This window comes from Scardinius erythrophthalmus (genome assembly GCF_964197995.2).
Source record: "Scardinius erythrophthalmus genome assembly, chromosome: 5".
Lineage (NCBI taxonomy): Eukaryota > Metazoa > Chordata > Actinopteri > Cypriniformes > Leuciscidae > Scardinius > Scardinius erythrophthalmus.
Window position 1 is genome coordinate 14,901,878 of NC_138225.1, and position 19,516 is coordinate 14,921,393.

Consider the following 19,516-nt stretch of genomic DNA (forward strand, 5'->3'; position numbering starts at 1 on the left):
ATTGAAATATGGAATGTCTCTAAAAAATTCAGTATAATAAATAGCCCTCACCATTTATAATTTGTAAAAACATTGAAATATACATTTTTACCCAATTATTGTCATAGAACATTTATTTATTCTTATATATTTAACATTTTTATTATTCCATATTATGTTTTACATTTTTAACTGGATTAAACTTGATTAAACATTATATAAAGCATAAAGACAAACTGTATACCATTGCTTATCTTTATGCTTTATATAATGTTTATTCCAGTTCAACTTGAAAATCGTATTCGATCTCCAACAAAATCAAGTCATTCAACTCTCTCATTATAAGAATTACATAAAATATTTATATTTAAATAGTGAGGCTTTTCTTTCCATATGAAGTTGAATAAAGTGTAACCAATTATTTTAAACAAAAGATTTTGTTACATGATACATCAAATACTTCCGAAAGGACACAGCTTTGTTTTGCCAATCGTGACATCATCGCGATCGCTGACCTGAGCGCATGACTGTGACATCACTCCAGTGGTTTGGAGAAGCCGGAAGTGAATACGGGGAAATTACAACAAACAGAGCGAGGACAGTTACTGATCCACACGAATAGCTCGGGGGAATCAAACAAGACTGAAAACTATTCCCGTCTAATCTTCACACTTCATCAAGTGGAACCAGGATGTCGAACATGGAGAGTATCCTTGCGGACCGCGGGGGTCGGGCCCGATCCAGATTCACTTCACTATGGCTTGGACCGTAAACACTTCTAATTAAGAGTAATTTTTGGGTTGAACTCGGTCGTGGCAACATTTTGTTGTTTACGAATAGGTCGGGTCACATTCTAGCCGTAAAATCTAATCGCACTTTCGGGATTTCTGTTCGCGTCACTGAAGGTAGAAATTGAATTAGAGTGAATTTTGGTTTCTAGAGTAGAAAACGATTTAAAGTGATACGCTACATAAGTTGGTGAACTCACCGTGCTGTTTATATTTTTGTACGTTTATGAAGTTTCAAATGCTTATTTTGATAGTTTCGTGCTCTAAAACATCGTCAAATCCGCCCAGGTAGGACTGTGACGTAGAATTACGTAATGTCGCCACCTAACGTTATATGTATCTAGGTAAACTCTCAATCCAGCCGGTCAGACTAGTTTGTCAAGTTTCGAGACGATTTTGGTCAACATTGTTGTTTATATTCTATTGTAATCGGCTTTGTTACATTGTTTAGGCTTGTTTTGTGGCATTTTATTAAAGGTATCAGATAACTTTTACAGACATGATCAAATCTTTTCCTTGACTTTTGACTTCAGAGCAGTTGTTTAACCTCAAGTTTGCAGCTAAAGAACTTCAGCGGAGCTCCAAGAAATGCGACAAAGAAGAGAAAGCAGAGAAGGTCAAGGTCAAGAAGGTAAACAAACCATTGATATTGGCATTTGGAGACTCCATTCATAGGAAGTAACATTGACCTGTGCAATAGCATCTTCACCCAACAGCTTCGCTTGAACGCTGAAGTTTTCTGAGCTACTTTATGAGTATTATGTTTCTCTGTCTAGATATATCTGCATAGTAAAAAGTATTACTTTTTACTATGACTTAAATATACTTTTTACTATGACTTCTATTTGTTTTCTAATAAATAGACTTAAGTCGATATATATATATATATATGAAGAGTTCAGATGCAAAAGCCTCTAAATGCCATCTGAAATTTTCTTATCAAGCTTGTATATTTAAATTCAATAATTTCACTTAAATGGCAATGAGGGTTACCTATTAATTGTCATTTAAGTGAAATTACTGAACTTAAATATACAAGCTTGATAAAAATGATAATTTTATAAGAAAATTTCAGATGGCATTTAGAGGCTTTTGCATCTGAACTCTTCATATATACATTGTCAAAAAATTATACTAATCTAAATGTCAAAGTATATCCAAAAACACAATTGAGAATGTTGAGTCACATTAGATTGTACTTTATTATTTTAAAAGTAAATGTTCCATAATTACAGCACATTTAATCGGTCAACGTTGATGTGATGTTATGAAGCTCACTGCTTATGTTTTGGTTACTTTAGGCGATCCAGAAGGGCAATATGGAGGTTGCACGGATACATGCAGAAAACGCTATCCGCCAGAAGAACCAATCGGTGAACTTCCTTAGAATGAGCGCGAGAGTGGATGCAGTGGCTGCACGAGTACAGACGGCTGTCACCATGAACAAGGTACACAAATGGCTTTCTCCTTTTAAACTAGATACACTCAAGTAGTTATCCAAATATATTTAATGGTTAACTTTTGATTTTTATTCTCCAGGTCACCAAGTCTATGGCTGGGGTGGTGAAGGGCATGGATGCAACCCTGAAGAGCATGAACCTTGAGAAGGTGAGAGGGAGAGAGAGGAAGACTTCTCTTTGACATAAACAGTTGAAGTGCTTTGATTTGTCTTCTATATTTGGCTCTATGTTTATTCTCTTTGTTCTGATTCGTCAGATTTCAGGTCTGATGGATAAGTTTGAGCGTCAGTTTGAAACTCTGGACGTACAGACGGCTCAAATGGAGGACACGATGAGCAGCACCACAACACTGACCACACCACAGGTCATACATGCACTCACGTACTACAATGTCTGCACCGTAGGCCATAAATACACTGACGTAGTAGTTGTTTTGCCTTTACTGACACTGTGGTGTGTTTTAGGGTCAAGTCGATTCTCTGATGATGGAAATGGCGGATGAGGCCGGGTAAGAACATTTTAAATGCTGAAATTTGTTATTCTTGTTATGCTCACCAAGGCTGCATTTATTTGATTAAAATACATTTAATGTTGTGAAATATACATTTTATTACACTTTTATAATAACTTTTCTATTTGAATATATTGTAAAATGTAATGTATTCCTGTAATGGCAAAGCTGAATTTTCAGCATCATTACTCCCAGGGCTTGACATCAACTTTTTAGCTCACCAGCCACTGTGGCTAGTGGTTTTTCAAAGTTACTATCCACTCAGCATTTCGAATAGCATGAGGAACAACAGCCATATAGATATTTTTAATAATATCTCATAACTTGGCAGCAGGTTTATTAGGCTGCTGTCACTTTAAGACCTGACGCACGGATCCATTATACTGTTACACGTGTTTTCTTTCTCAACTACATTCACTTAAAATGTGAATACTCGCCAAGATCGATATTTTGGCATTATTTTGTGTCTATTTGACCGCTTAAGCGCAATAAGCAGTGGGGGAAAAAAAATCTATTTAGTACTGAGAGGCGGCTTTATGTACGCGTACTTTGGGTAGGAGCACAAAATCTGCGGGAATTAGTAAAATTATGCGCAAATTGTGCAATCCCACGCCAAAATCCAAGCTCTTTAACAGCAACAATATTCATCCGGAGCAAATTAAACGAGTGAGAGAGGGGAGGCGGGTTTGTGTGTCAACTCACTGTCGGAGAGATGAGAGCGTGAGAAAGCGCAGCTGGTTCATATATTTCAGTATCGATATGTTTAATAAATCGAGTTTTTTTACAACACTGCATTGCACTTAGTTTATTATTTTAGATGCCTTTGTAAAAGACTAAGATTGAAAAATGTGTATACTATATATAAAATTTTATAATAATGTTTTGCGTGTGTTAATGTCAAGCCCTGATTACTTCATGATCCTGCAGAAATCATTCTAATATGCTGATTTGGTGCTCACGAAACATTTCTTATTATTATCAATGTTGAAAACAGATATGCTTTTTGTGGAAACAAAGATACATTTCTTCAGGATTATTTGATGAACAAAATGGGAAAGAACAACAATTATTTTACATAACTTTTATACCATGATTAATGTCTTTACTGTCACTTATGATCAAATCAATGCATTCTTGCTGAATAAAAAAAAAAAAATATATATATATATATATATATATATATATATATATATATATATATATATATATATATGATTAAACTGAAAAAATGTCTTTAATTTAAGATTAAAACAAACAGTGTCTGTTCTTGTGTGTTTAGGCTGGACCTCAATATGGAGCTTCCTCAAGGTCAGTCAGGATCAGTGGGAACCAGCGTAGCATCTGCGGAACAGGTATTTAACACAAACATGAGTACAGACATGCTAACAAAAATATAACTGATATGTACTACAATGATTTTATCTTTCTCACCATAGGACGAGCTCTCTCAGAGACTGGCCAAACTCAGAGACCAGGTTTAAGGAAGAACCCGGTGTGTGTGTGTGAGAGAGAGATTGTGAATGTGCCAGTGTGTGAGAAACATATCCCCTGTTTACTGACCCCTGGAAATATCAGCCTCATTGTTTAATTGTTTAGTTCAGTTTATTCATTTGAGGGGTGTGTGCAGATGTTTGAGGGTGTGCAGCTTTCCTTATCCACTAGAACACACCAAAACCAAACTGTAATGACACGCTGGAAACTGAATTAGACAAAATTAGATTTGTTATTTGGTAACGCTGCCGTCATCAGGATTGTTCTGGGGTCCTGCTCTCACTCAGTCCATAATAATTGGTATAAAGATTATAATATTGCTTGCAACATTTCTTTGTAATATTCCTCATTTTATTTAAGATGTTTTAAATACTTGCTTGTCTCTCATATACATTTTATGCCAATGTAGCTACATTAACCTATACCAGCATTAGTATCAAACAGCTGTTGGGAAAAAATTGTGACATGTTTTTTTTCTTGCTGCACACGTTTTTGCCTCTGCTTCAATGGATTGTGGGAATTTGTACCGTAAAATGCATGTGATCAAGATGCAAGATGATTTGAATAAAATCTTTTCATTTTGTCCAAGGCAGTAAAATCCCCAGTATATCAGCCCTAAGTCTTTACAGAAACTCTGATCTTTTTCTGATGTGGTCTATCCGAAATGTATAAAACATTATAATAAACTTCCTTTGGCGATGTACATCTCAATCAGCTGGCTCAGATGAGAATATATATATGTTTGTGTGTATATAAATAAATATTTTGCAAATTTCTATGTTCTTGAATGTAAATAATTTATTCAATTCACATTTATTTGTATATTGGGAAAATCTTTTTTTCTTCAGAGAATCGGTGTCTGTTGGCATTATAATACTAGTTTTCAGACTTGTACAATGACTGTGATCGGCCTGTTGGGCCTAGAGTTACAACAGGATTGGGTTTTGATTGGTCCATTGGGCTCAAGATTTCGAAGAGTGATAGGTTTTGATTGGTCCGTTGGGTTCAGAGTTAGCAGAGCTGAGCAGCTGCTACTGATGCGCTGGCTCATGAGTCCAAGGAGAAATGTGCTGCTTAAAAACCAAAACCAATTTATATATTCATATAATTTCCCATTGGAGTCTTACCTGATTTTATGTGTGCCCACCTGGAGTCATTTAGATGACAGATCTGAGTGTTCTTCCCTCAAAAACAATATTTTATCATGAATTTTATTGAAGTAAGACAGAATAAAAAAAAATTCTGTCAAGTCAAACAAAAAGTTTAAAAAACATATAAATATCAGACATGTGATTAAAGAAATATTTGTACTTCTATAATTTAATTTGTAACATTCCAGGACCATAAAAGTGAACAGCTAGAAGGTGATTAAAGCTCTGAAAAATGTTTTAAAATTAGCATTCCCTATATATACATCCATATACATTTCCGCTTAAAAGTTTGGGGTAAAATTCTATATATAAAATTAATTAAAAAAGAATAATTATAATATACTTTACATGTATATATATGTATATAATTCATTTTTTAAGAAGATTTATATTTTCTCTTATACATCCACTTGCACTGTTCAAAAGTTTAGGGACAGTAGGGATTTTTTTTAAGAAATTAATATTTGTATTTTACGGAGCTCCTAAAGTCCCTTTAGGGCCTCTGTAGTATTTAGCAAGGATGCATGATATTGGTCAAAAATTACAAAAGATTTCAATCTTCAAATATATGCTGTTCTTTGAACTTTCTATTTATTAAAGAATCCTGAAATGTATCACAGTTTACAACTGTTCAGCTTTGCCATCACAGGAATAAATTACATTTGAAAATATTTTAAAATAGAAAACAGTTCTTGTAAATTGTAATAATATTTCACAATTCTGCTGTTTTACTGTATTTTTTATAGAATAAATGCATCCTTGGAAAGTATAACAGAGTTTTTTTACTGACCCCAAACTTTTGACCAGTAGTGTACATTATAACATGGTCATGAAAAAAGCTCATGTCCATTTTATTTGCAACTATACTGTTCATGCAAATGTCACTAATTTATGTGACCACAATAATTTTCTCCTCCCATTCTCTCCTGCCCTGCCCCTTCATACCCCGCCTTTTTTGCTGGAGTGTCTTTTACTCTAGAGATGAGAAAGACAGATGTATTGACTGATCATGGCATTATTCCATTTAAGCACAGGAAGAGAACTTTGCGTTTTTAGACTAGTATGAAGATCAGAAACACACTTTGTGTGTTTCTTGTTGAGTATAAGGATGTAATATGGACCACCATTCTAGATTTTTTTGGGATCCTGAAGAGGAGCAGCTGAAGGTGAGTCAGGGAATTTGTCTCACACATGCATGCAGGTTCATACATACATGTTTATAATATACAGATTTTTAATAACAATGAGGTACAACTGTTTAATTCTTTAATGTTATTTTGAATGATGTATAATAATATAATATTCACATATTCACTAATACATAATACATATTCACTATTATATTTATAATATGTTATATCATAATATTAATTGTGTGTGTGTGTGCATGTGCGTGTGATGTTTTTGGAAAATGTAACATTGCGAGTACTTTCTGAGATGGGTAGGGGTAGGGTTAGGGGATAGAATATACAGTTTGTACAGTATAAAAATCATTATGTCTATGGGATGTCCTCATAAAACATGAAAACCTAATGTGTGTGTCTGTGTCAGAGGAATGGTTGTTAGCAACCATGATTTCTCATGAGACATTAGCTCTGTGTGTTTGTCCTCTGGGAAGACAGTTGTGTGTCACTCTGTGTTCTGTGTTTCTTTAATGATGAGCCAATTACCAAAAACATTGTTAACATTCATCTAGACACGGCACTATCCATCCATCCGTCTGTTGAACCATCCATCCATCAGTCCCTAAAGCCGTTCCCTTATTAACCATGAGATCATCCTTCAGTTTAGATCTTGGGCTGTGGTTTTTAAATCTCCCCCTGTTGCATCTATGTCTTACGGTAATCTGAGGTGATTGTCATAGTGACCACATTCCCAGGCGAGAAGTGTTTGCTGATAACTCCCCTGACCTGCTGTCCCTCTGCATTTCATCCACAATGTCTTTGACATGTACTGCTGAGAAGTTTGAAGGGCTAAGTTGTACTGAAAATGGAATGTAATTTAATTTGTCAATAAAAATGAGTTAATTCTGACAAAACCTCACTTTGGGCACATTCAAATTTGGAAAAACAATCGAAAAATTTGATAAATATATTTTAAATTAATATAAATAAATAATTTATTATTTTTTAGATGCAGTGTTTTGTTTAAGGGTTAGCATTTAGTAATTTTCCCATGCTAACAGGGAAGGTTCTAAGAACCTTGTGAGAGTTCTCTCACAAACGTTCTTCCAGTAACATTATGTTTGTCCAAAGTTATCTGGTCTTAACATTATCAAAACATTAGCACAAAAATTGTTGTTTACACATTATTCAGGAAAGGGTTTTCTGAAACATTTATATTGGACATAGTTTTTAAACTTTACTACTTTTTTGAGATGGGTTAAAGAACATTGACTTCCCCATAATACTTGCAAAATGATGCAAAATTTGCATATAACAAGAAAAGAAAAGTTTTTAAAACATTTTAGAAACTGGGCGTTTTGAATGTTCTGAGAACGTTCAGAAATAACGTTTTCACAGCTTAACGAGAATGCTGGGAAAGCGTTCTTGGAACATATTTTTGAGAGCTGGGATTTATATAAAAAAAACATCCAACGTCCTCCAACTACCCTTACAAAAAATAAGTATTCAAGTTAATTTTATTACCCTACTTAAGTAAAGTTTTTGTAATACTAACATCACTGTAAGTGTACTCTTTCAATACTTGGGACTAAATTGGCTCACTTTTTATAAAAGTATACTTTTAAGTATAACCGTAGCCTAGTAAACTTTGAGTACACAACTAGTTTACAACTGAGTTTTTCATTTGTACTGCAACTATACTACAAGTGAACTTATACTGATGTAGTCAAATACTTGTAGCACATGTTTTAGAGAAGTAGCCTACATAAAATATACTTCTGAGAAGTACATAAAAAGTAGACTGAAAGAATACTTTTTTATTTTTTAGTTTAAAAGAAGTATACTATTACATTTTAATAAACTTCTTTTTCATAAGGGTAAGTGATCGTGTGTGTTTGTGTGTACAGTATGACGGGCCAGTCGGCCGTTGAGGGATCTCCCTGCTCTCATCGTCTCTCTGTGCAAACTCAAGAGGATGAGCAGGACCGAGCAGAGAGTGTGCTCAGCAGGTCGGTGATTTTGTGTTTGTGTGTGGTCTGTTTTCAGTCTATGCAAGGACCAAATTTCCTCACAATGATAGTAAAACCAATTTGGTGAGCTTGGTCCTCAGAAGTGTCACAAAAGGACGAAACACACTTTTCCAAACTGGTTTGATAATTACGTAAAGACCAAAAAATCCAAACTTGAGGGGTCAGTAAGATTTTTAAAAATGTTCTCGAAATAAGTATTGTATGTTCACCAAATACAGTAAAAACACTAATACTGTGAAATATTATTACAATTTAAAAGAACTGTTTTCTATTTGAGTACATTTTAAAATGTAATGCATTCGATGGCAAAGCAAAATTTTCACCAGCCATTTCTTCAGTCTTCAGTGTCACATGATCCTTCAGAAATCATTATAATGTGCTGATTTGGTGCTCAAGAAACATTTCTTATTATCAATGTTGAAAACAGTTTATTTTCTAATAACCATACATTTTTTTCAGGATTCTTTGATGAATAGAAAGCTCAAAAGCACAGCATTTATTTGAAATAGAATTCTTTGGTGTCACTTTTGATAAATTTAAAGCATCCTTGATGAAGGTATTAATACTATTAATTTCTTTCAAAAATAAAAATAAAATCTTACTTACCCCAAACCTTTGAGTGGTAGTGTAATACTTTTTTTGTTTTGTTTTTTTAAATCCACATCCTAAAGGGATAGTTCACCTAAAAATGAAAATGATGTCATCATATACTCAACCTCATGTTGTTCTAAACCTGTATGAATTTCTTTCTTCTGCTGAACACAAAAGACGACATTTTGAAGAATGTCTGTAACCAAACAGATGCTGATCCCCATTGACTTCCATAGTATGAAAAATAAAAATAGGCTACTAAGTCAACGGGGACCAGAAACTGTTTGGTTACAGACATTCTTCAAAATATCTTCTTTTGTGTTCAGCAGAAGAAAGAGATTCATACAGGTTTAAAATCCCTCTAAGTCATTTTTAGCATAAAACACTTCAAGAACAACAGAATTCTATTTGAGTTAACCATGATGGTATAAAACATGTGTGATTTCAACTCATTTCTCATTTCCTGCTCATATGTTCTGTCTTCATCCATTCGTTGCTCTCTCAGGTCTCAGTCTGCGTGTGACGACACCTCGTCTGAGCTGCAGCGAGTAGCTGCTCTAGAGCCCCAAGATACGCCATCAAGAAACTCCTTTAGAGGAAGAGGAGCTCTATCCAGGTTTAGGATCCATACAAATATGCACATACACATTCTCACATGTGCCACAGCAAGTCTGGATAAATATTTTCTCTCTTGTGTTGCCAGGTTGGTGACTCTGGTGGTGACTCTGAGAGACTGGGCACACAGGAGTCTGATAGAGGAAGAAGAGAGACCCGATTCCTTCCTAGAGAGATTCCGGGGACCCGAAGTACGAGCCCCACCCAGTCGAAGGAGCAACAACCAACCAGACGCCAATGGAAATACTAAGGAAAATACAAAGTAATGTGACACATTTCTTTTTCTTTGACTTATGGGCATGAAACCTAGTCTGCATACAGAGAGGATAAATTTGATTACATTTGTTACATGTGTGTGTTTTTTCCACAGGAAACAATGGGAGACATTTATAGTTTCTCCATCTGATGATATTTACTACTACTGGCTCTTCTTCATCGCCGCTGCTGTGCTCTATAACTGGGTTCTTCTTGTAGCCAGGTGTGACTTTTCACCTAGTCTTTCTTCTTTACATATTCATCACTATACCCTTTGTTAATGTGCTCCTGATAAACACAGTTCCCTGTGCTGGCGGTTTGTTTCTGGCGTAACTAATTGTTACGATGCACTGAGGCTCTTTCGTTACGCCTGTCACTCTTCCACAATGAGAACAGTCCTTTGAGACAACTGCTTGACTAACTGTACAGATGCGTGTGTCTGCAGGTTGTCTAAATATTTGTGGTTCTCATGTTCTTTCTCTTTCTGTCTTTGTGTGAATAGAGCATGTTTTGATCAGCTTCAGACTGAGAATCCTATTGTCTGGCTGGTTTTTGACTATATTTGTGACATTGTCTACATACTGGATTCATGTATGCGGCTAAGGACAGGTATAGACACACACATACTCAAAATTCCTGACTTGCACCAAATTTTAAAGTTAATTATCCCAATGACTGAATTCATGAAGTGCCTTCACTCATTACAGAAACACTATATGGAAATCATGTTATATATTATCATCACAAAATCTTGGCTAATTCCCTGAATTGAACCTATAACCTTGGCATTTCCTGCACCGTGCTTGACTGTATAAAGCTACAGGAGTGGTTTATATTTCTTTGTGGACAGCAAGTACAAAAATCAGTTCTGAACACAACCATATTAGTTGCATTTTATTTGTTGCATAACTAATTGTGCATAGTTTAAATTAATAAAATAAATAGCCGTATTAACTTTTAAAAGAAAACACTTCCCATATCTTTTGTTGTTGACCCCGTGTTTGTTCCATGAGATAGGCTGCAAAATCACAGTTATGATGTTGTTTATGTATTTACAAAGTCAGTTTTTCTATTCGGGCAAAGTCATATTAAAACATTTGCATATTTCATGTTAAAGGTAGGGTAGGTAGGATTTTTATAAAAAACTTTTTTTCAAATTTGTTTAAACTGTCTTTATATACCAATACATAATTAAAATGTAAGTGCTCTGAAAAAGAGAGTATAAAAATCGAATGACTGTAGACCTTTTAATCTGCAATAAACACAGCTCATTATTTCCATTCGGGACGAAACCATTGATTGGTTTGGGCGACTGTCACTCACTCTCGCAACCATGGCTACCACCCCTGTTGCTAGATCTGCCCATATGCGTGCGCACCCGTTTGATTTGAGGAGTGCAAGAGGCGCGGAACCTACGAAGAGTAAAATTATGGCAGAGAAAGAGCATTCAAAATTCAAAGCACCTGCATATGCAGTCAGCGAAGGCAAACAAGGCAAAAACTACTTCCTCGGACCCAGGTTGCCCGCACTCTTGAACGACCTCCTCTGCTTTGCCCTCGACCCCGGACCTGTCCTCGAACCGACGAAGCGGTACTTGTCTCCGGAGTGTAGTCCTCATTAGAGTCAACAATGTTTTCATCATGGAACCTCTTACATTGCAAAACACCGTATATGTTATGAATCTTACACGAAATTCACCTTCATCACAGTGTAACTGATGGTAATGGAAAAACGTGTATCAATGCAACCTGTTTTTAGCTTTGCCTTATAAATATAGCTTGTTACCTATAAATATAGCTTGTTACCGAATCAAACAAAGTAGGCTATATTTTAAACTTTACCAGTATCAATATGCTAGCTTGATAGTCTCAGGTTGCGCGTTCATGTGTTTTGGGGGCGTGGCTTTGGAAGGAGCTCAGAAGGGAGGGGGTGGAGTAAATGGAAATAATTTGCTGTGTTTACAACAGTCGTGAGAGGTCTACAGACACTCTATTTTTATACTCTCTTTTTCAGAGTACTTACATTTTAATTATGTATTGGTGTATAAAGACAGTTTAAACAAATTTGGAATGTTTTTTTTTTTTGAAAAATCCTACCTACCCTGCAAGTTATAAATTTCATTAATTTATAACCGTAATGAAATAAAAAATTCATCTATTTTCTAATTGCATGCTATTGATTTTATTGTAAACGTTTCATACATGCATGTTTTATTCTTTTTTTTTTAACGACAGACTTCTCTCTGGTGACATATGCCAGACTTCTCCAATAATTTTGTCTGCTTTAACCCCGCCCCTTTCTTACACATCTGCCTCCATCCATTAAAAAACTGACAGACAGAACCAATAGTCGGGGAGCCAAAGTCTCAAAAATGGGTTGAACCTGACATGGTCTGCCATACTTTTTATTTGTGTTTTTTCTGTTAACTTTGACCCTAAGAACCAATAATTGGAGGGTCTGCTCTGCCGGAAATATAGCGAAAAACAATTGTGGCAATTTTAGTGTAAGCACCCTTTATTTTTTATCAGAAAAATGTGAAAAAAAAACATTTTTTTCCTCAAATCCTCAGTGGGTTGGGTAGGCTGTCAATAAATGCATTCCAGATACACAGAACACGTGCTGACAACATCCACTGAAAAAAGAACTCTTAAAACACATTTCTACATGATTTTGCATCAATTTAATGCAAAAAAATAGGCGTTTTCTCACTTTTTTTCCAATATTTCCATCTTTACTTCATTGGCAATCAACTTTTCCCCCAAGTTATGACATCAGTCAATATGTCATTCTTTTCACCAAACAGAATACACATTCCACAGAAAAAATAAAAAAAATCCAACCAAAATCAATGGATCTGTGATGATTTCACTACTAGTTGATCAACAGGCTCAGAACCTCAATAGAATTTTAGGCTACTCTCAAAATTCCGAAAGACATGCTGGATATTTGACATCATGGCACACTTATGCACACACACATGATCTTAATAATATGAATGAGTTTGTTTGGAGCAACCAACCAACGGGAACCAACGGTTACCAACGGACTTCGAAGTTGCTCATCATTGTCTGTGGTAAGTGACTTAAGTGAACACCGGTAGGTCTGACCCAGCGTTTTGGGAAAAGAATGGTAATATGGATATTGTAATGGTAATTAACTGAAAGGACCATGCCAGTTTTCAAACAAGTATATTTCTGATGATTCCTCATCCCAAAAACTAAATCAAAATTTGCTGTCAAAATGAATATGCTGTAACCCACAGAAAGGATGATGTCTCATACAGACTTGACAATCAGCTGAAAGCCAGAGGGAATAGATCCCCCATTTTGATCGCCACTTATGACAGACAGAATGCAGTATGGGAAAAAGCAAACAAACTTGAAGATGAAGAGATACTACACAAGATTCATGGTCCTGATGGAAACAGGTGTACTGATATGATTGTTGAGGACTTCCGATACCACAAGGAATGCATGACCAACTAACCTGACAAAGCGTCTTCGTTCACAGGATAAGACTAGTACTGCCACCACTCCATATGATGCTGCACTGAACCAACTCATATCTCTGATAGATGAGCCCCTTTTTTAAAGTGAATGCCATATTCTTCGTTACAGCTTTGAGGGATGAATTCCGTAAATACTTGGAAAGCCATGGATTTCACAATGTTACCTCATATTGATGTTAGTCCTTGATTGCCTGATGACACCAGATGACACCATAGTCTCTTCCTACAACACTGCAAAGAGTGTTTTAACACTAACAAAAGTGTTCAAACACACAAAAAAGTGACTGGAAGGAGCTCCAGGACCAACGTAAGCAGGCCCTGAAGGAAACGAGAAGCCAGAACAGCTCAAGCCGGTGGAAGTTACCAGATGCCTGGAAGTATGACTGAAGACCCGTCACTGCAGCTAGAGATATCATACCTAGAGGCATCCCGAAGAGTGAGCTCTAACCTGTATAACCACCTGGCATGGATGATAACAGATGCATCTCCGGACTTAGGTGAGGACGGCCGGGTGAAAGTCAGTCCTAAGCAGCAAGAACAAATTCTCAACCTTGCCCAGGATGACCCCACACCAACAGTTAGTTTACCTCTACTGAAAACCCACCAACCAGCCATGGAATCTTCTCAGCCTTTTTAAACCAAGGAAAGCCACCTCAGTCTAAAAGATTGTCAAAAGAGTCGCTCCCCGGTTGGAGTTGAAACAGAGCCTAAGCTTCCTGTGTGTCTAGCAGAACCTCTTGACCACCTGAGCATCCTCTGGCATTAAGTGCATAGCTGCCCTACTGTACTATTGGAGGACCTGAAACCAAATTGTGCTGCTCCAACATGGAGTTCATTCCAAACATTTCTCATCCCAGATACCATCCCTGCAACTTTGATCAGCTATGGTCCCTTCTACCCAAAGTCACCAACAAACCCTGATGTGGTTCAACAGTCTGTTCAGTACTGCATGGATGTGTCGAGAAAACATGGTCAAGAGTATGCCATCATCACATGTGACCAAGCAATCTATGAGGTGGTTCTGAGTCTGCAAAAGAAGAACAAAGAGAAGTATGCCAAACTTATCTTGCGCATGGGTGGCTTCCATATTGCTCAGAATTTCCTTGGAGCCATTGGGCATTTGATGCAGTCCACTGATATCGAAGACATCATGGTCGAAGCTGATGTCTCCGTGGAACAGCAAACAAAATCATCAGCGGGAAAGACTACTAAGCAATGCTGCATGCCCACACTATGGTGTATGCAGCCATGTTTGCCCTACACTGGGAAGCATTTGCCAGACCTGGAGTACATGTGTGTGCTTAGCAACAATGTCCAGCTGCTCCTAGATGCCCTGTCAGAAGAGGATGTAGAGAAGGCAACTTATGCGTGTCTCGATGCAACTGCCGGATCCAGGCCGTATCCAGATCTGACGAAGGACTTTCGCCTGGACCCAATGACAACGCAGTGCTGAAGTGCCAACTAGTCTCTCCCTATGGAGGATCCCTTTACCACTCTACAGATAAAGTGTTGTCGGGAAAATTCGTTTCGCGTACCTACCCTGAAGTGACAAAATAAAATTCTGTATCAAAATTTATAAGGAAAGACCAGTACTTTGTTTAGGCTTGGTTTGTAGGGAATTACAAACCTGCGCACATATATTCAAATGCACATAACTATAGAACCAATTCTTAATGCGCATGTGAACGCCATCAGCATTTATCACAGGTTCGCGTTTAAAATCTGTGTAGAGAGAATGGTGTCGTCTTAGCGGCCCCTAATTTAATAACAAATGATCGTTGCGACGGAAGCGAATCAATCAAAACTAACTTTAGCTGGAAAATAAATTTATTAAAGAACCGCTATAAAGCCAAAACAATCTCTGTTACCTGAAATTATATGTTTATCTCTGTAAAGCTGCTTTGAAACAATCCACATTGTTAAAAGCATTAAATGAAGATGACTTGACTTGACTTGACCAACTGAAAAAGCTGACATGTTTGATGGCTGAGTTTGATGAAGCACGTACCTCACCTACCACAGAGCTATGGCTAATGTACATGGATATGGTGATGATTCTTAGACGGTTCATCCATGCCGAGCGTGCAGGTCTGTGGGAGGAACACCTGGCTGAAGTGGAAAAGATGTTACCATACCTTGTAGCTGCTGGCTACTACAAGTACATATCCTGCCTGGCCCACTACCTAGAAGCTATGAGAAGTTTGCCTACACTGGTGCCAAACGTCTTTAGGGAATTCAAGGATGGGAAGTTCATTGTACGTCAAACAGAAGGACGGTTCAATGGTGTCTGGACAGACATGGCACTTGAAAAAACCTACAACCGGGATGCCAAGACAAAACTCTTCACTGGCATCAGTCAGCAGCCAGCGGCCATGGAGGAATACTTGAAAGCTCTTCCAGTTCTGACAGCTGTGTCAGAGCAGACAAAGGCTATGGCACACCTGGATGCGGATGACACCAAACACCACGAGGACAAGGACAGCCAAGGTGCAAAGGAGGCAGAAGGTGTAAGGAAAATAACAGATATCATCAACAACCAGATGATCAATCCTTTCACATGTGAAGAACAGGAGCTGATCAACATTACAACAGGCCACAAAGCCACATCTGCTGACTTGATCTGCGCTCGTGAAAAAGGACTGGAGGCACAGGCTGCAGCAAGAAGAACAGACAGTGAGAAAGTAGCCCAAATTAAACTTTCAAACTTTGATGACTACCGCCGTCTGACAAAACTGTTGTAATGGTAGTAGATGCCATGGCGTTCATTCAACGTTACCAACATCTTGGGAGCAGCACCTTCCATGAACTGCAAGGAAAGTACCTGAGACAGCTCCTTGGAATCCTCCCAGACAAGTGTGACTGCATCCACTTTGTTGGTGATCGATATGATGTCTCCCCTGCTGAAAGTCTGAAAGGTGAGGAACGAGAGAAGAGGATGAAGACCTGCCCCAGCAAAATGAAGGAGTACAAGCCACATGATACTCTCCCTATACCTGAATGGAAAGGCTTCATTCACAATCTACTGAATAAAGCTAATCTGTTATACTGCATGGGGGAAGCATGGGCAGCTCAGAACAAGTCACTTCCTGCAGGATGCACACTTATTCTTGGTGGAATCTTTTGTGATCCTGGTCGCACTGTCCTCTTGTCAGTGGATTGTCAGGTTGAGCTTCCAGAATTTTCCTGTAAGAAACATGAAGATGCAGATACCAGGATGTTTGCTCACATCGCATACTCAGTACAAATTCTACACCACAAACGGGCTGTAGTGGTTGCAACTGACACAGATGTGATCATGATGTGCATGTACTACATCACACACATGGATGGGCTGCAGGAACTGTGGGTGAAGACGATGGATATCTTCCTACCTGTTCATGCCAGCACAGAAGCTCTGGCGGGGAAGTATGATGTTGCAGCTTCAGATCTATTCTATTTCTTGTGTGACACATTTCCATTGGGAGAACAGGGTTATGTTGAAATTAAAAAGATGCCTAGGTCATGATGCTTAATAATGTGGACATTAAAAACCATATATCCAGTTTTATATATGCCACAGACAATGATGAGCAGCTTCGAAGTCCGTTGGTAACCATTGGTTACCGTTGGTTGGTTGTTCCAAACAAACTCATTCATATTATTAAGATCATGTGTGTGTGTGCATAAGTGTGCCATGATGTCAAATATCCAGCATGTCTTTCGGAATTTTGAGAGTAGCCTAAAATTCTATTGAGGTTCTGAGCCTGTTGATCAACTAGTAGTGAAATCATCACAGATCCATTGATTTTGGTTGGATTTTTATTATTTTTTTCTGTGGAATGCGTATTCTGTTTGGTGAAAAGAATGACATATTGACTGATGTCATAACTTGAGGGAAAAGTTGATTGCCAATGAAGTAAAGATGAAAATACTGGAAAAAAGTGAAAAAACACCTAATTTTTTTTTGCATTAAATTAATGCAAAATCATGTAGAAATGTGTTTTAAGAGTTATTTTTTCAGTGGATGTTGTCAGCACATGTGTTCTGTGTATCTGGAATGCATTTATTGACAGCCTACCCAACCCACTGAGGATTTGAGGGAAAAAATATTTTTTCACATTTTTCTGATAAAAAATAAGGGGTGCTTACACAAAAATGGGCAAAAAAATTTTTCGCGATATTTCCGGCAGAGCAGACCCTCCAATTATTGGTTCTTAGGGTCAAAGTTAACAGAAAAAACACGAATAAAGCACTTTTGAGACTTTGGCTCCCTGACTACAAGTTCTCGTCCTACATTTTTTCTTTTCCGTTTCACTCAGATGTACAACACAATATGGAAGATTGATCTGTCACCACTTCAGTTTCATCAAGACTTTTTTTTATTTTCATTCAGCAACTTGGAAGCAGAACAATGTGCAGATTTTTGTATTCTTTGTGTTACTGAACGAACTATAAAGCATTTTTATGCTCTTCCAGGTTACCTGGAGCAAGGACTTCTGGTGAAGGACCTAGCGAAACTCAGAGACAGCTACATTCATACATTTCAGTTCAAAATGGACGTTATCTCCATCCTTCCCACGGACCTGGCGTACATCATCGTGGGCATCAACACACCACAGGTCCGCTTCAACCGCCTCCTGCGCTTCTCTCGTATGTTTGAGTTCTTTAATCGTACTGAGACGAGAACCAACTACCCAAACATCTTCCGCATCTGGAACTTAGTGCTCTACATTCTAGTTATTATCCACTGGAATGCCTGCATCTTCTATGCCATCTCAAAGTCACTTGGTTTTGGATCAGATCAATGGGTTTATCCCAACATCTCATCCACAGAGGAAGGAGGTCTGAGACGGAGTTACGTATACTGCTTCTACTGGTCCACACTGACGCTGACCACCATTGGAGAGATGCCACCACCCGTACGGGACGAGGAATATGTGTTCGTGGTGTTTGATTTTCTTGTCGGAGTGCTCATTTTTGCCACCATTGTGGGTAATGTGGGTTCTATGATTTCCAATATGAACGCCACACGGGCAGAGTTCCAGGGACGGATTGATGCTATTAAACATTACATGCACTTCCGCAAAGTCAGTCGCCATCTTGAGACACGTGTCATCAAATGGTTTGACTACCTGTGGACAAATCAGAAAGCGGTGGATGAGCAGGAAGTCTTAAAGAATCTTCCTGACAAGCTACGTGCAGAAATTGCCATCAACGTTCATTTATCTACTCTGAAGAAAGTTCGCATCTTTCAAGACTGTGAGGCCGGACTGTTAGTAGAACTGGTTTTAAAACTGCGCCCTCAAGTGTACAGTCCTGGCGACTACATTTGCCGAAAAGGAGACATTGGAAAAGAGATGTATATAATTAAAGAGGGAAAATTAGCAGTTGTTGCTGATGATGGGGTGACACAGTTTGCATTGCTAACAGCTGGAGGTTGTTTTGGTGAGATTAGCATTCTTAACATTCAGGGTAGTAAAATGGGAAACCGTCGGACAGCTAACATTCGTAGCATCGGCTACTCTGACCTCTTCTGCCTTTCAAAGGACGACCTAATGGAGGCCGTAACCGAATACCCAGACGCTCAGAAGGTTCTGGAAGAGCGTGGGAGGGAGATTCTGAGGAAGCAGGGGCTTCTGGATGAAAGCACCGCACAGGCAGGCTTGCTTGTCATGGATACAGATGAGAAGGTTAAACATCTGGAGGGCTCACTGGATGTTCTACAAGCACGTTTCGCACGGTTGCTCGGGGAGTTCACAGTGACTCAAAGCAGTCTGAAGCAAAGAATCACAGCGCTTGAGAGACAACTGTGTCATACAGGCCTTGGGCTTGTTTCAGATCAAGAGATGGACTTTGAGAGTAATGCTAACACACCACGAGCCAATTCAACTGCATAGATATGCGCATTTGCACCATGAAGATTGTGTGCCTCTATGTCACATGCAGGATTAGCCTATATTTCTAGATGCACATTTACAGTCACAAACATTTGCTTTTTCAAACATGTTCCAGCAGCCTCCAGCGTTTAGACTTG

At 38.0% G+C, this 19,516-nt stretch overlaps 2 protein-coding genes across 2 annotated transcripts; both read left to right on the forward strand.

Annotated features, from left to right (window-relative positions):
• Positions 1 to 496: 496 nt before the first annotated feature.
• chmp1b (charged multivesicular body protein 1B) lies at positions 497 to 5,005 on the forward strand. Its single transcript, XM_081364891.1, has 8 exons — positions 497 to 686; positions 1,301 to 1,398; positions 2,069 to 2,215; positions 2,307 to 2,375; positions 2,484 to 2,591; positions 2,692 to 2,735; positions 4,018 to 4,090; positions 4,175 to 5,005. Exons 1-8 carry the CDS (start codon positions 671 to 673, stop codon positions 4,217 to 4,219), a joined length of 600 nt encoding a protein of 199 aa, XP_081221017.1. The 5' UTR covers positions 497 to 670; the 3' UTR covers positions 4,220 to 5,005.
• A 3,407-nt stretch (positions 5,006 to 8,412) lies between these two features.
• Positions 8,413 to 19,379, forward strand: cnga2b (cyclic nucleotide gated channel subunit alpha 2b; the record flags this gene model as incomplete). The annotated part of the gene is made up of 6 exons (XM_081364732.1): positions 8,413 to 8,513; positions 9,631 to 9,741; positions 9,829 to 10,002; positions 10,111 to 10,218; positions 10,498 to 10,604; positions 17,959 to 19,379. The coding sequence occupies 6 exons, from the start codon at positions 8,413 to 8,415 to the stop codon at positions 19,377 to 19,379; spliced, it is 2,022 nt and encodes a 673-aa protein (XP_081220858.1).
• Positions 19,380 to 19,516: the final 137 nt, after the last annotated feature.

Excerpts from the sequence above, each read along its gene's own strand:
- chmp1b (XM_081364891.1), top strand. Across the intron at positions 2,376-2,483 it reads AGAGCATGAACCTTGAGAAG|ATTTCAGGTCTGATGGATAA; the intron begins GTGAGAGGGAGA and ends CTGATTCGTCAG. Across the intron at positions 2,592-2,691 it reads CAACACTGACCACACCACAG|GGTCAAGTCGATTCTCTGAT; the intron begins GTCATACATGCA and ends GGTGTGTTTTAG.